Source organism: Mobula hypostoma, chromosome 10, assembly GCF_963921235.1.
Source record: "Mobula hypostoma chromosome 10, sMobHyp1.1, whole genome shotgun sequence".
NCBI classification, from domain to species: domain Eukaryota; kingdom Metazoa; phylum Chordata; class Chondrichthyes; order Myliobatiformes; family Myliobatidae; genus Mobula; species Mobula hypostoma.
In genome coordinates this window covers 111608933-111630503 of record NC_086106.1, presented here as the reverse complement: position 1 = coordinate 111630503, position 21571 = coordinate 111608933, and the positions used below count along the sequence as shown (strand labels likewise).

At 44.4% G+C, this 21571-nt stretch overlaps 1 protein-coding gene across 2 annotated transcripts in view; it reads right to left on the bottom strand.

Moving 5' to 3' along the window:
- LOC134353405 (interleukin-13 receptor subunit alpha-2-like) overlaps positions 1-21571 on the bottom strand; it is a 73609-nt gene that overhangs the window by 9950 nt on the left and 42088 nt on the right. Inside the window, exons 4-6 of one of the 2 annotated variants that reach the window (XM_063061431.1) lie at positions 20902-21041; positions 6209-6368; positions 605-698 (exon numbers count right to left, since the gene is read on the bottom strand). In XM_063061431.1, the coding sequence (XP_062917501.1) occupies positions 605-698; positions 6209-6368; positions 20902-21041 (394 nt within the window). The remainder of the gene's footprint in view (positions 1-604; positions 699-6208; positions 6369-20901; positions 21042-21571) is intronic. The other variant, XM_063061432.1, reaches the window with a different exon arrangement.

The window sequence follows — 21571 nt, the reverse complement described above, 5'->3', positions numbered from 1 at the left end:
GCAGAAATGGCCAATTCTGAGATGAAAAAAGAAAGTGAGTTACTCAAAAATGTTGATATTTATTTTAGATCCAGAAAGCTGAAACATATCCAGATGGAAGATGACAAGATGTTTCTTGAGCTTGTGCCGTGCTTTGTTATGCAAACCCATGTCCTACTTTTGCTATTGTAACTTGTATTAACATTGCATGTCTTGTACTGTACTGCTGCCACAAAACAACAAATATGTTAGCGATAATAATCCTGATTTGATACTGCTTCTGACATCCTTTTAAACCTTTTCTATCCATGTATCTGCTCGAACGTCCTTTAAATGTGGTAACCCATCAGTTCTGCAGTAGGTTATTGATCTGCAATACTAACTGTTTGTCTTTCCACTGAACTGATCTGCCAGGCATTTCTTCCCCTTCCCCCTTCCCCTCCCCAGTCAAATATTTTGTTTTCACTCGAGCACAGATTGAGCTGATTGAAGCAAAAAGCATCTCACCATGAATCACAGAGCAAAACAACTTGGCACATTAAGTAGTAAACTAGTGCATTGTATCACATGAGGAAGCATCACAATATGTAACTATAGTACTAAATCAAACTAAACTTGCACTTACTTTTTATATATTAGGTATGTTGTCAATATGAATAAAACCAAAACTGGTACAGTGGCAAGTAATTCCAATGGATTGAAATTTCTTTGCTTAACTTCTGAAAAATAAGAGTCATCCATTCTTTCACAGTTTCAATCTAAGATTGTACCTCAATACGTCTGAATTGAAAACATCAAAATCAAGGTCTGAGTCGAGTTGATTTTTTATGCATATGTGTGTACAGATGCAATGAAACTCTTACTTGTAACTCTTTCACAGGCTCTTTCACAGCATCATATAAGCAGCATTCACAAGACAAACATACTGTATGTTAAATATAAACTGTACTCAATCATTACAAGACAAAACAGTTCATTTTAATCCAAATTGATTAAAGTAGTCCTAATATTGCTAAACTGTACAGATTAGGGATTTAAAAACACAAATACGAGGAAATCTGCAGATGCTGGAAATTCAAGCAACACACACAAAATGCAGGTGGAACGCAACAGGCCAGGCAGCATCTCTAGGAAGAGGTACAGTCGACGTTTCCGACCGAGACCCTTCGTCAGGACTAATTGAAAGAAGAGATAGTAAGGGATTTGAAAGATTAGGGTTTTTCTGGCTGGTTCGAGAATGGACTGGTCTCCGCCCGAAACGTCGACTGTACCTCTTCCTAGAGACGCTGCCTGGCCTGCTGCGTTCACCAGCAACTTTGATGTGTGTTGCTTGAATTTCCAGCATCTGCAGAATTCCTGTTGTTTGTGGTTGAAGGCAAGAAGCTATTCTTAAACCTGGTGGTGTGGGACCGCAGGCTTCTGTTCGTCCTGACTGTTGGTAGCTGCAGGTCCGGATGGTGAGGATCTTTAATGATCCTTTGCTGTTGCTGGGTCTAAATCCTGGAAATCCTTACCAAACAACACCATGCATCAGATTGGGACGAGAGGCTGGCCATGGCTCCTGCAAGACAGCAGAAAGCCTTCCAAAAGCGGGAAGTGAACCGTGGCCCCCGGCCAGACACCATGTCTTGAGGGGCGCTGTGGAGCCTGAACACATGTTGACCCATGAGTGTGGCAGTTTCACGAGCAGATGGGAGCTTAGGGAGGACAATGAAGTGGACAGCCTTGGAGAATCGATCCACAATGACTAAAATGGTGGTGTTTCCATCAGACAGGGGCAGCCCAGTGATAAAATCTACTGAGAGGTGGTACCAGGGCAGTGGGACACAGGCAGTGGATACAGCGGACCGCAGGATGTTAGCATGACGTCATGTTCCAAGTGCAGGTGGGACTGGCAGATACAAAGTCATGGAGATCCTGGGACATAGATGGCCATCAAAATTGTCTCTTTATAAACTTTTGAGTCCGTTGAATTCCTGGATGTCCAGCCAGATGGAAGAGTGACCCCACTCCAACGCTTTGGAAAGCACCGCAGCAGGGACAAACAGCCGGTTGGGAGGTCCCCCAACCGGGACTAGGTCTGACCCGGGTTGGGCTGCCCTCACCTCTGCCTTTTTCCCCCAGATCAAAGGAGCAGCAATAAACGAGCGAGGAAGAATGGGCTCTGAATTGGCATTGTCCTCAGATCCGTCGAACTACTGGGAGAGAGCGCCGGCCTTCGTATTCTTGCTGCCGGGACGGTAAGTGGGGATGAAATTGAACTGTGTGAAGAAGAGAGCCCGCTGGGCTTGACGTGAGTTGAGTCTCTTTACAACTTGAATGTAGGAGAGGTTCTTGTGATCTGTCCAGACCAAGAAAGGATGCTCTGCTCCCTCCAGCCAGTGTCGCTATTCCTCCAGGGCCTCCTTGACTGCCAGAAGTTCTCAGTTCCCAACATCGTAATTCCTTTCGGCTGGAGTCAAGCAATGGGAAAGAAAGGCACAAGGGGAGAGCACTGAGAGAGGACAGCTCCAATGCCAACATTGGATGCATCCACCTTGACTATGAATGGCTATGATGGGTCTGGGTGTTGCAGTAATGGGGCAGTGGTGAAACATCTCTTTAACTCCGAAAATGCTTGGTCTGCACCCTCTGTCCAATGCAATCCAACAGAGGCCGTTCTGGTGAGTGCATTTATGGGAGCTGCGATAGAGCCGAAATTCCAGATGAAACAGTGATAGAAGTTTGCAAACCTCATGAAGCGATGTACCTCTTTGACTGTAGATGGTTTGCGCCACTCTGAAACTGTCTGAACTTTACTAGGGGCCATTTGAATGTTGGATGGGGCAAGCATATAGCCTAAAATGACACCTGGTCTTTATGGAACCCACATTTATTTGAGCTTGACGTACAGGTTATTTTCGAGGATCCGCCTGAGAACTCTCCGGACATGCTGGACGTGTTCCTGATGAGAGCAGGAATAGATAAGTACATCACCTAAGTACACAAACACAAACTGGTTCAACATGGACCTGAGTACATTGTTAACCAAGGCCTGGAATACAGCCAGACCTAAAGGCATCACCAGCTACTCATAGTGGCCATTAGAGGTGTTGAAAGCTGTCTTCCACTCATGCCCTTCTCTCATGTGAACCGGATTGTAAGCATTGCTCAGATCAATTTTGGAAAACATGGTTGCTCCCTGGAGATGTTTGAATGCAGACGCCAATAAGGGAAGAGGGTAGCGGTTCTTCACAGTGAAGTTGTTCGAGGGCCGATAATCGAAGCAGGGATGGAGCTTGCAATATTTCCTGCTCACAAAGAAAGAGAAGCCTGCTCCTGCCAGCGAGGTTGATGGATGGATAAACCCCATGGTCAATACCTCCTTGATGTATTCTCCATGGCTACCGGTCAGGACGAGAGAGGGAAAAGAGCCGGCCCCGGGAGGACTAGTTACAGGTAAGAGGTCTATGGCACAGTCATAAGGCCGGTATGGAGGCAGGGTGGTGCTTCCTTTTACTGAAAACATATTCAGACCGAATCCCAGACAGGCAGACAGGTCCACATCCTTAGCTGGCACAGGAGGTGATACATGGGATGGAGCTTGAGCTGGACCCAGGCGGGTAGACAGGAATGCCAGTCCCCACACTTGGAGTGCTTTCAGAGACCAATTGATCTGTGGGTTATGTCGTGATAACCAGTGGAGACCAAGTACCAGTGACAGTTCAGGCAACTCAACCAGGTAAAAGGAGATTTCTTCACTATGGTTGCCTTTGAGCACCAGTTGGAGGGGTTGGGTGGAAAGATGGATCTGGCCAGAGCCCAGAGTTCGACCATCCTGCACCTTGAAGTTGATATTTTCGTTTAATTCCCAAGTCAGAATTCCTCATCTTTGAGCTAGAGAGATGCCCATGAGATTCCCAGCTGCACCAGAGTCAATAAACGCCTTAAGTTCATGGGTCTGAGACCTCCACGATAAGGAAGCTGTGAGCATTACACAATTAGGAGAAGCTGACTGAAGAGAGAACCGACCTGTCAAGATTCCCCTCCCTGCTGACGAGTACCCTCTTTCACTGGATGCTTGGGACATGCCGCCCAGAAATGTCCTGGATTGCCACAATAGAGGCAGGAACCTATTCTGTACCACTCTCGTACCTCCTGAGACAGGTACATGCGCCCTGCTTGCATAAGCCCCTCCATCGACTGGGTGCTGAGGGAGGGGGAGGGGGTGAGGAAAGACAGCAATTAGAAAGCGCGTAGGAAGTTTGAAACATTCTTTCCCTGTGCCATTCAGTCACCCGGTCATCAACTTGAATAGCCAGATTAATCAGGTCATCCAGATTTTATTTTTTCCTTTTCTTTAACTTTGTTGTACTTTCAAACTTGTGGATGATCTAATGTGTTTTCTTTTCATTCTGTAAAAGCAATAAAGAGATGTTTTGAGAAAAAATATTATTCTCAAGTGGAAAACGAAGCCAACCCTGCAGCTGAAAGGAATAACTAAATATAACATGAATACCACTCGTCTTCAGAGTTAGTTGACTCAACAGTCTCATTTCTCAGGCAAGGCTGAGTGTAAGTAGGCAGCGAAACGTTGCTATGTTTTGCTCAAGTCTCGACAAGTGCTACGTTGAAAAGAATGGAGTTAAATACCATCACAATGAAATAATTAATTCGCTGACACGTGCATTTTCATGAGTGCAATTGCCATACCTGCTGCGCTGCCGAATCCGTGGTTGTGACATCTTCTTTCAGAATCCCTATTTCCTGCAAGTTCCCATAGGTTACAGAGTTCTATATCAAGAGGCTTATGATTCCCCTGAACTTAACAACCTCACCAAATAATCACCTGTGACTCTCAATCTGTGCACTCAACCTTCCTGCAAGAACACCAATCACTGTCACCAAGCCGTTGCAGAAGGGCCAGTAACAAACCAGTGTGGACTTACAGGAGTTGCAAAGAGGTAAAGGGAAAGGATATTTTTCTACATACCATTCTGGAACCTGGGCCTCTGTACCTTCCTCTGCAACTGGATCTTCAACTTCCTAACCGGAAGACCACAATCTTTACAGATTGGTGATAATATCTCCTCCTCGCTGACAATTAACACTGGTGCACCTCAGGGGTGTGTGCGTAGCCCACTGCTCTTCTCTCGTTATACCCATAACTGTGTGGCTAGGCATAGCTCAAATACAATCCATAAACTTGCAGATGATGCAACCATTGTTGGTAGAATCTCAGGTGGTGATGAGAGGGCGTACAGGAGTGAGATATGCCAACTAGTGGAGTGCTGCTGCAGCAACAACCTGGCTCTCAACATCAGTAAGATGAAAGAGCTGATTGTGGACTTCAGGAAGGGTAAGATGTAGGAACACGTACCAATCCTCACAGAGGGATCAGAAGTGGAGAGAGTGAGCAGCGTCAAGTTCCTGGGTGTCAAGATCTCTGAAGACCGAACCTGTCTTGCCTTCTTTATAGCTGCATTGATATGTTGGGACCTAACCTGGTCCCAACGTATCGTGCAGCTATAAAGAAGGCAAGACAGTGGCTATACTTTATTAGGAGTTTGAAGAGATTTGGCATGTCAACAAATACACTCAAAAAATTCTGTAGATGTATCACAGAGAGCATTCTGACAGGATGCATCACTATCTGGTATGGAGGGGCTACTGCAAAGGACCAAAAGAAGCTGCAGAGGGTTGTGAATTTAGTCGGCTCCATCTTGGGTACTAGCCTACAAAGGACCCAGGACATCTTTAGGGAGCAGTGTCTCAGAAAGGCAGCACCCATTATCAAGGACCTCCAGCACCCAGGGCATGCCTTTTTCTCACTGTTACCATCAGGTAGGAGGTACAGAAGCCTGAAGACACACACTCAGCGATTCAGGAACAGCTTCTTCCCCTCTGCCATCTGATTCCTAAATGGACATTGAACCCTTGAACACTACCTCACTTTTTAAATATATATATTCATTCTGTTTTTGCATGACTTTTAATCTCCAATATTCATATACTGTAATTTATTTATTTATGCTATATTATGTATTGCATCGAACTGCTGCTACTAAGTTAACAAATTCCACGACACATGCTGGTGATAATAAAACTGATTCTGATTCTGAATGCACTATTTGATTGCAGACTGCAGACCTACCAAAAGGGTTTGACCAAACAAATAAAGCACAGAACAGGCAAATGAACAGGGTTGTACGTTTATAAGATTCCAAGATTATACGGTAATGTTGTTTACCTGTGTTAAATTTTCCCCAGTAAACAGGGAGGCTCCACTCACTCCACAGTTGAGTTGTGCCACAATACATGTTAATCTTGCTTCTCACTTGAAAGGTGTAGAACTCCTCTGGATCCACACTCGCCAAACTAAACTTTGTCTGCACCGTGACTGATGCTTTCTACATGGAGAAATCATGAAAAAGTGGAATGTAGTCAAATGTGATGATGAGTTTAATATCAAAATACAGAACTTAACAATGTCTCCTCAATCTCAATGACGCAATTGCAATGGCTCCCCACACGGCTTTAGACCACCTGGACAACACAAACACCTATGTCAGGATGCTGTTCATCGACTATAGCTCAGCATTTAATATCATCATTCCCACAATCCTGATTGAGAAGTTGCAGAACCTGGGCCTCTGTACCTCCCTCTGCAATTGGATCCTTGACTTCCTAACTGGAAGACCACAGTCTGTGTGGATTGGTGATAACATCTCCTCCTCACTGACGATCAACACTGGCGCACCTCAGGGGTGTGTGCTTAGCCCACTGCTCTACTCTCTATATACACATGACTGTGTGGCTAGGTGTAGCTCAAATACCATCTATAAATTTGCTGACAATACAACCATCTCAGGTGGTGACGAGAGGGCTTACTGGAGTGAGATATGCCAACTAGTGAAGTGGTGCTACAGCAACAACCTGGCACTCAACGTCAGTAAGACGAAAGAGCTGATTGTGGACTTCAGGAAGGGTAAGACGAAGCAACACATACCAATCCTCATAGAGGAATCAGAAGTGGAGAGAGTGAGCAGTTTCAAGTTCCTGGGTGTCAAGATCTCTGAGGATCTAACCTGGTCCCAACATATTGACGTAGTTATAAAGAAGGCAAGACAGTGGTTATACTTCATTAGGAGTTTGAAGAGATTTAGCATGTCAACAAATACAATCAAAAACTCCTATAGATGTACTGTGGAGAGCATTCTGACAGGCTGCATCACTGTCTGGTATGGGGGATGGGGGTGGGTGGGTGCTACTGCTGCAGAAGGTTGTAAATCTAGTCGGCTCCATCGTGGGTACTAGCCTACAAAGTACCCAGGACATCTTCAGGGAGCGGTGTCTCAGAAAGGCAGCGTCCATTATTAAGGGCCTTCAGCACCCAGGGCATGCCCTTTTCTCACCGCTACCATCAGGTAGGAGGTACAGAACCCTGAAGGCACACACTCAGCGATTCAGGAACAGCTTCTTCCCCTCTGCCATCCGATTCCTCAATGGACATTGAACCCTTAGACACTACCTCACTTTTTTAAATATACAGTATTTTTGGGTTTTTTTGCACATTTTTAATCTATTCAATATAAGTATACTGTAATTGATTTACTTATTCATATATTATTATTATTTTTATTTTATTTTTTCTCTTCTATATTATGTATTGCATTGAATGGCTGCTGCTAGGTTAACAAATTTCACGTCACATGCTGGTGATAATAAACCTGATTCTGATGTTATCAGTTATAGTCTGAAGACAAATGAGGCTGCTGAAACCTAGGACAAAGAACAGAATGCTGGAAGAACTCAGCGGGTCAGGTTGCATCTGTGGAGGCAAAAGGTAAAAGCTGATATTTAGGATCAAGATCCTACATCAGCTCTGGGATGGAAGAGGAAAGACTGCCAGTGTATAACCATAAGCGGGATGGAATGGAGAGATGATTGGTTAGTGCGAGGGATAGAAGCTGGTTGAACCAGGTGGGGATTGGATGATGGGCAGGGGGGATCAGGTGATTGAGGGGACTAGGAAAGGTGCAAAAAGGAAGTAGAAAACTAAAGTGGATGGACACAACACATAAAATGCTGGAGAGACTCATCAAGTCAGGCAACATCTATGGATGGAAATGGACAACTGATGTTTCAATTCAAGAACCTTCATCATGGATGCATGAGTGTGCGTGTTATGGTCTGGTCCGTGAAGTCCACATTCTGATTCACGGTCCAGTCCGTGGACTCCGGACTCCGGGTCTTCTGGCTGTCCCTTGTTTCAGTTGGGTTTAATCATAGGCACTTGATGCTCGTCTTGGGACTGGGAATATAAGTGGCCCTGGGATCAAGTGTGGGGGCTGGGCTGGACTGGACTGGACTGGACTGGGCTGGGCTGTGGATTGGGTGGTTGATGTGGCTGTGGGGTGTTGTGGGGGACATTCTGTGGGAATATTGACTGACGGCCTGTATAGTTCCAGAACGATATTCGTACATGGTCCCTTGCAAACTCTGATAGGGTGGCAGAGAGAGAGACTGATGGTGACAGCAATAGCACGGAGTGTGAGTGGGAAGAGGTAGGGAGAGGGACTAAGAACAGGAAGGTGATGGGTCAGAAGAGAAAGGAAGGAGGTGGGTCTAGTGTAGGTGGATAGAAAAGTGAGGGAAGAGAAGTTGAGGAGAAGGGCTGGAGGGCAAAATTGATAAATGTAGTGGTAAGATTTGAGGGGGAAGGGGGAGTAAAGAAAATTGATCTGCTTAAGCTAACAAAAATCATTAGAGGACAAGTAGGGGAAGTGAGCCATGCGAGAATTTTAGGAGATGGAAACCTGCTAATAGGATGTAAAACTGAAGAGCAGATGGAGAAGGCAATGAAGGTGACTAATGTTGGGAAAGTCAAAGTGTCCAGGGTTGTAAGAGTTGGAGCACAAAGAGTCAATGGTTGCAAAGGGGTGATATCTGTGAAAGTATCCCAACCCTGCATCCTACAAAGGGTCCTGGCCCTGCATTCAAAGAACGAAAGCCTCGAAGAACCCAAGCCTCGTCATGTCCTCGCCTGGTTCCGGGGTCCGAGCCTGAGTCAAGACCCAGGTTCTGGGTCCTTGTCCAATCTCTGACTCGGAGTCCAAGCCCAGGCTCCTAGTTCCCCGTTCCTTGTCCTGGTCCTGCTTTCCTAGCCCAAGCCTGTGTTCCTGTCCCAGCTCCTAGTCTGTATCCAGTCTTGTCCCTAACTCTAGTCCAGTCCAGTTTCCAGTACTTCAGTGTCTGTGACTTGCATTGGGGTCCACTCCCAGTGCCTCCCTATGACAGAGCGTGTGACAAGAACACTAGGACAGCATGGGAGTGAGTAGGGGAGTTAAAATTGTATGCAGTTGGGAACTCAGGATGCCCATTGCAAAGCACAGGGGCTCTGCAAAACAGATGCTTAGTTTATACTTGGTTTCAGTAAGTTAGAGAAGGCCACATTATTATCACCAAATGCAGAAAACAGTCAATGAGTGACCAGAAAACTATTCACTCATTAACTAGATACCCTGTTTACAGCTTTTCTCCATGGCTACCCTAGTTTTACCCTATTGGAGACATCTTCCATCCCCTCTCTTTCCTGCAGCTTAACAAACTTCTTTTCTCTTCTTCCCAGGTCCCAGAAGCAAGGGCTTCTATGTGAAACGTTCCCACAGTGACAGCCTGACCTTCTAAGAAGTTCCAGCATTTTCTTTTATTTTAATTGCCAGCTCATACAGTTTTGTTTTTGATTTTCATTAAATCAGTCAAATTTTGTTTGATAACATTTATATGATATACTTTAATGACATTATGCAATGACAAGCTGCTGAAAGAAAATTAATAATCAAGTGCTCCAAGTCAAATGGAGAAGCTGGATGTAGAATAAATCTCCCTTCACTCAAACTCAACATTAGGAGTATTCTTACTTGCATTTTGAAAATAATTGGAAAATACTTCATTTTCTAAACCCTTATGACTGAGCAGTGGTCCTGGGTATGACTCTAAACTGCAACCGGTGATGAGGCTCTGACTGGGGACTTTCAGAGCTTTGGGGAAAGTGGAGTTACCCCTTAGTCATTCATTGCTCCCAGGGCCGCTCTGACCCGTAACGGTAGCACCTGCAAGGGTTCCTGCTCAGGATACAAGCAAAGGCCAACGGCAGATTCGGCAGGTTCAGTAACTGAACTTATGGCGGAGAAGGCGGATGAGCTACAACCTCAAATATCAACGGCTATAGTCCAGGCAGATGAACATTTAGGAAGAGAAATGGTGATTTCTTTAGTTCGCCCAATGGTAGGCAATAGCAAACCACCGCTGTTAGATACTAGGTTTCCTAGAATCTATTTGCTAAGAAAACCATGGTCAAAATCTCAAAATGTATCACACAACAACAGTGTCAAGAGTATCTTCAGGACAATTTTGAAGATGCTTCGCACGGTAGGGTTGATTCTGGTCAACAGGGGATCCCCGACCGTCGTCAAGCTACTGCTCATAAAATTCAAGTAACACAAAAGAAAATTATTGCCACTTGGAATATAAGAACCCTATATCAAGCAGGAAGATTGGACAATGTGATAAATGAAATGGAAAGACTAAAGATTAACATCATGGGAATTAGTGAAGTTTGTTGGGTAGTTGCTGGAACATGTCAGAATAGAAATAAAACACTAATTTATTCTTGTGGAACATCCCATACTAATGGAGTAGGAATTCTTATGGATGAAAACATGGCAAAAAATGTTTTAGGACATTGGGCAATATCAGAAAGAGTGCTCCTTGTTAGATTCAGAGGACAACCATTTGATTTAGCAATTATACAGGTATATGCACCAACAACAGATGGAACAAATGAGGATACAGATAAATGCTATGAAGAGCTTGAACAAGCAAAGAATGGATGCAAATCTCAAGATATTGTTATTGTCATGGAAGACCTAAATTCTACAAGGCGCTGATGGAAATACCATAGGAAAATTTGGACTAGGGGAAAGAAATGAAAGTGAGAAATGGGTAGAATGGTGCAAGATGAATAATCAGGTCATTATGAATACCTACTTTAAAGGCCATCCAAGACGCTTGTGGACCTGGAAAAGTCCAGGTGATAACACTAGAAATCAAACTGACTTTATTACTATAAACCAACGATTTAGAAACTCAGTGACTCGATGCAAAACATATCCAGGTGCAGACTGTAATAGTGACCATAACCCAGTAGTATGTCATGTAAAAGTAAAACTTAAAAAAACTAAAGCAAAATCCCTTGATTACTTGCAATTAATTAAAAAAGAAAACTTAAGACAAAAATTTACAATTGAAGTAAGGAATAGATTTCAAAGTCTAAAAATAGAATCTGTTGAAGATGATAGCAATCATGTAGAAATGAAATTTAACTCTCTAAAGGATGCCTTGGTAGAATCAGCAAAATCAGTGATTCCTAAAAAAAGAAAAAAGCACAAAGAATAAATGGATGACGGATGAAATCAGAAATCTAATGGAAGACAGGAGACGGAAGAAAGCGAATCCAATAGAGTATAAGTCCTTAGATAAAAAAGCTAAAAGCTTATGTCAAAAAGCCAAAGAAGAATGGTTAAACCAGGAATGTGATCAAATAGAAAGAATCCCTATTACTGATCCAAAAAGGTTACATCAACAAATCAAGAATATCACTGATAAAAAGCTCCTCTGTTCTTCAGGTGGATGTTTGAAAGCAAAGGACGGTACCATTATCATGGAAAAAGATAAGATTATGAACAGATGGACTGAGTATATTCAGGAATTGTTTGAAGACGATCGAGGTGAAAAACCAGAAATTAAGTAAAACATTGAAAGTCCAAGCATTTTAAAATCTGAAGTTTGTAATGCAATAAATAAGATGAAAGGCAGCAGGTCTTGATGAATTAGTAATAGAACAAATTATCACCCTTGATGATTATCGAATTGAGAAATTTACTGATTTAATCAATGACATTTATGAGACTGGAATAACACCAGAAGAGATGAAAAAAATCAGTATTTATCACTCTTTCTGAGGAGGAGGAGAAGATGGCGGTGTGACGGCAGCGCGCGCGGCCTCTCCAGTAAATGATATCTGTAATCTGTCAAGTAGGGGATCGTGCACAATTCTGATTTGATGGAGACGGACGTGAAAGTACAGAGGAACACCTGGAAAAGATTTTTGAAATTTTCGTTATTTTTTTTCTCCAACGGCTTTCTGAGAGGCGGGACTGCGCAGGCGTGTGACATCGGGCAGTGCAGCGCGGCAGATTTAAAAGGAACAGAGCCTCAGAGCGGGCAGCGTAGTTTGCGGGCGGCGGAGTGAGCCGGGAGCAGAGTGAAGACTTAAGGGCTTCGGCTCAACGGGCTTAGGCGGAAGCGGGCGAGGCGAGGAAGGTTTGACATTCATTTTCTGTTGCTATTTGAGGAGAGGGGCATTATGACTGTGAGGGCAGTTTGCTGTTCTCGGTGTCGGATGTGGGAGGCCCTGGAGTCTCCAAGCCTCCCGGACGTCTACATCTGCGCCAAGTGCATCGAGATGCAGCTCCTAAGGGACCGCGTTACGGAACTGGAGCTGCAGCTCGATGACCTTCGTCTGGTCAGGGAGAGCGAGGAGGTGATAGAGAGGAGTGGAAGGCAGGTGGTCACGCCGGGGCCACGGGAGGCAGACACGTGGGTCACGGTTAGGAGGGGGAAGGGGAAAAGGCAGGTGATGGGGAGTACCCCGGCGGCTGTGCCCCTTAACAACAGGTACTCCTGTTTGAGTACTGTTGGAGGGGACAGCTTACCCGGGGGAAGCGACAGTGGCCCTGCCTCCGGCACAGAGTCTGGCCCTGTAGCTCAGAAGGGTAGGGCAAGGAAGAGGAGGGCAGTTGTGATAGGGGACTCGATAGTAAGGGGGTCAGATAGGCGATTCTGTGGACGCAGTCCAGAGACTCGGATGGTAGTTTGCCTCCCTGGTGCCAGGGTCCGGGATATTTCTGATCGTGTCCAAGATATCCTGAAGTGGGAGGGTGAAGAGCCAGAGGTCCTGGTACATATAGGTACCAATGACATAGGTAGGAAAAGGGATGAGGTCCTGAAAGAAGAATATAGGGAGCTAGGAAGGGAGTTGAGAAAAAGGACCGCAAAGGTAGTAATCTCGGGATTACTGCCTGTGCCACGCGACAGTGAGAGTAGGAATGCGATGAGGTGGAGGATAAATGCGTGGCTGAGGGATTGGAGCAGGGGGCAGGGATTCAAGTTTTTGGATCATTGGGACCTCTTTTGGCGCAGGTGTGACCTGTACAAAAAGGACGGGTTACACTTAAATCCTAGGGGGACCAATATCCTGGCAGGGAGATTAGCGGGGGCTACTGAGGTGACTTTAAACTAGAATGGTTGGGGGGTGGGAATCAAATTAAAGAGGCTAGGTGTGAGGAGGTTAGTTCACAACAGAGGGATGGGAACCAGTGCAGAGAGACAGAGGGGTGTAAAGTGAGCGTAGAAGCAAAAAGTACAAAGGGGAAAAGTAAAAGTGGCAGGCCAACAAATCCAGGGCAAGCATTAAAAAGGGCTAAGAGAGTTGTAAAAGAGCGCCTGAAGGCTTTATGTGTCAATGCAAGGAGCATTCGTAATAAGGTGGATGAATTGAAAGTGCAGATTGTTATTAATGATTATGATATAGTTGGGATCACAGAGACATGACTCCAGGGTGACCAGGGATGGGAGCTCAACGTTCAGGGATATTCAATATTCAGGAGGGATAGACATGAAGGAAGGGGAGGTGGGGTGGCGTTGCTGGTTAAAAAAGAGATTAACGCAATAGAAAGGAAGGACATAAGCCGGGAAGATGTGGAATAGATATGGGTAGAGCTGCGTAACACTAAGGGGCAGAAGACGCTGGTGGGAGTTGTGTACAGACCACCTAACAGTAGTAGTGAGGTCGGAGATGGTATTAAACAGGAAATTAGAAATGTGTGCAATAAAGGAACAGCAGTTATAATAGGTGACTTCAATCTACATGTAGACTGGGTGAACCAAATTGGTAAAGGTGCTGAGGAAGAGGATTTCTTGGAATGTATGCGGGATGGTTTTTTGAACCAACATGTCGAGGAACCGACTAGAGAGCAGGCTATTCTGGACTGGGTTTTGAGCAATGAGGAAGGGTTAATTAGCGATCTTGTCGTGAGAGGCCCCTTGGGTAAGAGTGACCATAATATGGTGGAATTCTTCATTAACATGGAGAGTGACGTAGTTAATTCAGAAACAAAGGTTCTGAACTTAAAGAGGGGTAACTTTGAAGGTATGAGTCGTGAATTAGCTAAGATAGACTGGCAAATGACACTTAAAGGATTGACAGTGGATATGCAATGGCAGGCATTTAAAGGTTGCATGGATGAACTACAACAATTGTTCATCCCAGTTTGGCAAAAGAATAAATCAAGGAAGGTAGTGCACCCGTGGCTGACAAGAGAAATTAGGGATAGTATCAATTCCAAAGAAGTAGCATACAAATTAGCCAGAGAAAGTGGCTCACCTGAGGACTGGGAGAAATTCAGAGTTCAGCAGAGGAGGACAAAGGGCTTAATTAGGAAGGGGAAAAAAGATTATGAGAGAAAACTGGCAGAGAACATAAAAACGGACTGTAAAAGCTTTTATAGATATGTAAAAAGGAAAAGACTGATAAAGACAAATGTAGGTCCCCTGCAAACAGAAACAGGTGAATTGATTATGGGGAGCAAGGACATGGCAGACCAATTGAATAATTACTTTGGTTCTGTCTTCACTAAGGAGGACATAAATAATCTTCCAGAAATAGTAAGGGACAGAGGGTCCAGTGAGATGGAGGAACTGAGCGAAATACATGTTAGTAGGGAAGTGGTGTTAGGTAAATTGAAGGGATTGAAGGCAGATAAATCCCCAGGGCCAGATGGTCTGCATCCCAGAGTGCTTAAGGAAGTAGCCCAAGAAATAGTGGATGCATTAGTGATAATTTTTCAAAACTCGTTAAATTCTGGACTAGTTCCTGAGGATTGGAGGGTGGCTAATGTAACCCCACTTTTTAAAAAAGGAGGGAGAGAGAAACCGGGGAATTATAGGCCGGTTAGCCTAACGTCGGTGGTGGGGAAACTGCTGGAGTCAGTTATCAAGGATGTGATAACAGCACATTTGGAAAGCGGTGAAATGATTGGACAAAGTCAGCATGGATTTGTGAAAGGAAAATCATGTCTGACGAATCTCATAGAATTTTTTGAGGATGTAACTAGTAGAGTGGATAGGGGAGAACCAGTGGATGTGGTATATTTGGATTTTCAAAAGCCTTTTGACAAGGTCCCACACAGGAGATTAGTGTGCAAACTTAAAGCACACGGTATTGGGGGTAAGGTATTGGTGTGGGTGGAGAATTGGTTAGCAGACAGGAAGCAAAGAGTGGGAATAAACGGGACCTTTTCAGAATGGCAGGCGGTGACTAGTGGGGTACCGCAAGGCTCAGTGCTGGGACCCCAGTTGTTTACAATATATATTAATGACTTGGATGAGGGAATTAAATGCAGCATCTCCAAGTTTGCGGATGACACGAAGCTGGGTGGCAGTGTTAGCAGTGAGGAGGATGCTAAGAGGATGCAGGGTGACTTGGATAGGTTGGGTGAGTGGGCAAACTCATGGCAGATGCAATTTAATGTGGATAAATGTGAAGTTATCCACTTTGGTGGCAAAAATAGGAAAACAGATTATTATCTGAATGGTGGCCGATTAGGAAAAGGGGAGGTGCAACGAGACCTGGGTGTCATTATACACCAGTCATTGAAAGTGGGCATGCAGGTACAGCAGGCGGTGAAAAAGGCGAATGGTATGCTGGCATTTATAGCGAGAGGATTCGAGTACAGGAGCAGGGAGGTACTACTGCAGTTGTACAAGGCCTTGGTGAGACCACACCTGGAGTATTGTGTGCAGTTTTGGTCCCCTAATCTGAGGAAAGACATCTTTGCCATAGAGGGAGTACAAAGAAGGTTCACCAGATTGATTCCTGGGATGGCAGGTATTTCATATGAAGAAAGACTGGATGAATTGGGCTTGTACTCGTTGGAATTTAGAAGATTGAGGGGGGATCTGATTGAAACGTATAAGATCCTAAAGGGATTGGACAGGCTAGATGCGGGAAGATTGTTCCCGATGTTGGGGAGGTCCAGAACGAGGGATCACAGTTTGAGGATAGAGGGGAAGCCTTTTAGGACCGAGATTAGGAAAAACTTCTTCACACAGAGAGTGGTGAATCTGTGGAATTCTCTGCCACAGCAAACTGTTGAGGCCAGTTCATTAGCTATGTTTAAAAGGAAGTTAGATATGGCCCTTGTGGCTACAGGGGTCAGGGGGTATGGGTTCTGAGTTGGATGATCAGCCATGATCATAATAAATGGCGGTGCAGGCTCGAAGGGCCGAATGGCCTACTCCTGCACCTATTTTCTATGTTTCTATGTTTCTATGTAAAACTTCTGAAATGCCCACTTCACTGCCGCTGCTACTGTGTGATAACCAGAATCTCCGGAGCAGAAGGACCCGAAAGCCTCAGCTTTATGTGCTTCAGCAGCCGGGTCGAAGGCACTCAGCAGAGGATGGCGCTCGGGAGGCTGTATCGGAGGGGCTGGTTGGCGGCTTGAAGCTTTTGGACGGATGGACTCAGTGTCAGCTGTGGTTTGCTGCTTCCAAGGCATCGGCAAGTTGATGGTGCCTGGAGGTTTATGGCAGGGAATTTCTCCCTTTTGCCGCCTGCTATCGGGGGACTCGGGAGTCGATTGACGCGGGGACTTTGAGACTTTTTTTTACCGTGCCCATGGTTTGTTCTTCATCAAATTATGGTATTGCTTTGCACTGCTGTAACTATATGTTATAATTACTTGGTTCTGTCTTTGGTTTGTTCTGTTTTCTGTGATATCACTCCGGAGAAACATTGTATCATTTCTTAATGCATGTATGCATTTCTAAATAACAATAAAAGAGGACTGAGTATTCTCATAATCTAAATCGAAATCTAAACCTGGAGCAATAAAATGTGAATTACATAAGTCCATAAGTTTAAGAATTTTGATGACAAGAGCTGAAAGTGAGATACAAGCTGAAATAGGTAAAGAACAATGTGGTTTTGTGAAAGACAAAGGTACAAGAAATGAAATATTGATGTTAAGGATACTATCAGAACGAGCTATTCAAGTGCAAAAAGATTTGTTTGTTTTATCGACTACACAAAAGCATTTGATAAAGTGAAGCACAATAAGTTATTTGAAATATTACAGGAAACTCTAGATCTAGATTCGAAAGACCTTCGCCTAATCAGAAATCTGTACTGGGAACGAACCGCCGCTGTAAGAATAGATGGAGAAGTGAGTCAGTTTACGAAAATCAGGAGAGGTGTTAGACAAAGGTTTATTTAATGTGTACAGTGAAACAATATTACAAAAAATAAGAGACATCCTGGGAATCAAAGTTGGCGGTGAAAACGTCAATAATTTCAGATATGCAGATGACACTGTGTTAATTGCAAGTACAGAGAAAGAATTACAAAACTTAATTAGTCATAGTCATACTTTATTGATCCCGAGGGAAATTGGTTTTCGTTACAGTTGCACCATAAATAATTAGATAGTAATAAAACCATAAATAATTAAATAGTAATATTTAAATTATGCCAGGAAGTAAGTCCAGGACCAGCCTATTGGTTCAGGGTGTCTGACCCTCCAGGGGAGGAGTTGTAAAGTTTGATGGCCACAGGCAGGAATGACTTCCTATGACGCTCTGTGTTGCATCTCGGTGGAATGAGTCTCTGGCTGAATGTACTCCTGTGCCCACCCAGTACATTATGTAGTGGATGGGAGACATTGTCCAAGATGGCATGCAACTTGGACAGCATCCTCTTTTCAGACACCACCGTGAGAGAGTCCAGTTCCATCCCCACAACATCACTGGCCTTACGAATGAGTTTGTTGGTTCTGTTGGTGTTTGCTACCCTCGGCCTGCCGCCCCAGCACACAACAGCAAACAAGATAGCACAGGCCACCACAGACTCGTAGAACATCTTCAGCATTGTCCGACAAATGTTAAAGGATCTCAGTCTCCTCAGGAAATAGAGACGGCTCTGACCCTGCTTGTAGACAGCCTCAGTATTCTTTGACCAGTCCAGTTTATTGTCAATTCGTATCCCCAGGTATTTGTAATCCTCCACCATGTCCACACTGACCCCCTGGATGGAAATGAGTCACCGGTGCCTTAGCTCTCCTCAGGTCTACCACCAGCTCCTTAGTCTTTTTCACATTAAGCTGCAGATAATTATGCTCAGACCATGTGACAAAGTTTCCTACTGTAGCCCTGTAATCAGCCTCATCTCCCTTGCTGATGCATCCAACTATGGCAGAGTCATCCGAAAACTTCTGAAGATGACAAGACTCTGTGCAGTAGTTGAAGTCTGATGTGTAAATGGTGAAGAGAAAGGGAGACAAGACAGTCCCCTGTGGAGCCCAGTGCTGCTGATCACCCTGTCGGACACACAGTGTTGCAAGCACACGTACTGTGGTCTGCCAGTCAGGTAATCAAGAATCCATGACACCAGGGAAGCATCCACCTGCATCGCTGTCAGCTTCTCCCCCAGCAGAGCAGGGCGGATGGTGTTGAACGCACTGGAGAAGTCAAAAAACAGGACCCTCACAGTGCTCGCTGGCTTGTCCAGGTGGGCGTAAACACTGTTCAGCAGGTAGATGATGGCATCCTCAACTCCTAGTCGGGGCTGGTAGGCAAACTGGAGGGGATCTAAGTGTGGCCTAACGATAGGCCGGAGCAGCTCCAGAACAAGTCTCTCCATGGTCTTCATGATGTGGGAGGTCAATGCCACCGGTCTGTAGTCATTGAGGCTGCTGGGGCACGGCGTCTTCGGCACAGGACCCTCTGGAGACTCAGGCTCAGGTTGAAGACATGGCGAAGCACTCCACATAGCTGAGGGGCACAGGCTTTGAGCACGCTGGTACTGACACCATCCAGTCCTGCAGCCTTGCTTGGGTTGAGACGTTTCAACTGTCTTCTCACCTGTTCAGCTGTGAAGCCCACTGTGGTGATTTCGTGTGAGGAGAGGGTATAGTCATGAGAGCAGGGTGGAGGACTGTGAGGAGGGGTAGGAGGGGAGAGTGGAATATGTGTTGGTTGGGGGCAGACAACAGATGACTCATGTGGGGGCTGGGCAGGGGCCACAATGTCAAATCTGTTAAAGAACAGGTTAAGTTCATTGGCCCTGTCCACACTGCCTTAAGCTCCTCTGTTGCTAGTTTGCCGGAACCCAGTGATGGTCCTCATGCCACTCCAGACCTCTCTCATGATAATTGATATAATTGTTGAAGAAAGTGCAAAAACGTGTCTATCAATTGCAAAAAGACAGAATGTATGGTGATATCCACAAGGAAGGAGAATCCTATCTGCAGACTGAGAATAAACGGGGAAGATATAAAACAAGTACAGAACTTTTGCGACTTAGGAAGTTGGGTGACATCAGATGGCAGGTGCGACATGGACATCAAAAGAAGAATAGGGATGGCAAAAGGCACCTTTATGAGAATGAAGGGTATACTGACCAATACTAAACTAGGCATGACAACCTGCATTAAAGTACTGAAATGTTACGTTTATCCCAGTTATGTTATATGGCTCAGAATGTTGGACAATATCCAGTAACATGAGGAAAAGAATTGAAGCAGCAGAGACGTGGTTTTTGAGGAGGATGCAAAGAATATCATGGACAAAACGAATATCGAACGAGAATGTCATGAACAGAGCAAACACAAAAAGAGAAATAATGTATGAGATCATGAAAAGGCAACGTAACTTCATTGGACATGTGATTAGGAAAGAGGAGTTAGAATGCACAGTAATTATGGGAAAGATTGAAGGGAAGAAAACAAGAGGAAGACAAAGACAAATGATGGTGGAGACAGCAGCCAGAGAACTGGAAATGCTACCAATGAATTGATCCACTTGACCTGAAACAGGTGTGTGTGGGCCATGGCAGACAAAGCTCAAACTGGGCATGGCACCTGATGATGATGATGATGATGATGATGACTGAGCAGATAATGATATTGTGGAAATGCATTGTTTTTGAGGATGAATGGTACTTAAGGAAGTAATAAAATAGCATTGAGAACTACTGAAAACTCAATCAATCCATTCATGGTGTATAAGAAAATAGAAAACAGAAAACACTACTGAAAATAGCACAAGGAAATATGAAAAAAAACAATCATGAACAGGTGAAATGATAAAATGGAACAACCAGTTCAGACATATATAGATACAGATGTTCCTTTCAGTTTCATGGAGTAATGTGGTGATTCCAGGCAGAGAGACCAGGATATCAAGATCTTTCCCCAAGTCTATTTTTTTCCATGAAACAGCTTTAAACTGAAATCATTTCAGTTGGAATAGGGACAAGATTTTCACACAGAGGGTGGTGGATATATGGAATGAGCTTCCACAGAAAGTGAGGGAGGCAGGAACAATGACAACATTTGAAAGACATTTGGACAGGTTGATACATGTATAGGAAAGTTACAAAGGCATATGACCAAAATAAAGCATATGGAACCAGCTTAGGAAGATATCTTGGTTGCCATGTATAAGCTGAGCCATAAGACTATAAGACATAGGAACATTCACCCATTGAATCAGCTCTGCCATTCCATCATGGCTGATTTATGTGCATTATCCTATAGCTCTATGTCTATTTTACCAGCTGAAAACCAGATTTCCTTCAGTGTGAGGAAAGACCAACAGAGGGGAGCTTGATCCAATCAAGTTGCCAGAGGGAGGAGTCCTTCATCTTAATTGACAGTGGAAGGTGTTACACCACTTCTGTGCTCTAACCCACTCTTAAAAGTTAGTTATTAGCCTCGATAGGAAACTCATGTTCATCGTGTAGTCACTGCCACTCTGTACCTGCCACTCCTTGTCATTATTCTGGTGCCTGATTTCATATTCCAAACATCTCGCTGTTCCCATTGGAGCATCCCATTCCAGGAGGAGACCATTGTTTTCTGTAGTATTCACTATCAGGTTTGCAGGTGGAAAGGGTTGCACTGAAATGTAGCAAAGAATTTTAGTCCTGTTAGAAAAGGAGCTTAATCCAAGTTTATCACAGTGGAGGTTCTTCAGAAGAATTTGGGCATCAGTTCAAATTCAATCCAAAGATTGGATATTGCAATTTCCTCATCTGTAGGATATGGAAGAAAATTTGCTACATTATTAAATATCTAGACACATTGGTTACAGATCTGTAGACATATTTGATTGCATACTGTCCAGATGATATGAATTAATCTGAAATAAAAAGCTGGAGTCAACAATGGTGATCATGAAACGTTCAAAAGATAAAAGATTAGCTTTATTTGTCACCTGTACAATGAACACAAAGTGAAACGTGTACTTTTCATCAAATCAAATCAGCGAGGATTGATCTGGGCAGCCTGCAAGTGTCACCATGATTCTGGTGCCAAGCTAGCATGCCCACAGCTCACTAACCCTAACCATATGTCTCTGGAATGTGGGAGGAAAGCAGAGCACCTGGAGGAAACCCAAACAGCCACAGAGAGAATGTACAAACCCTTGC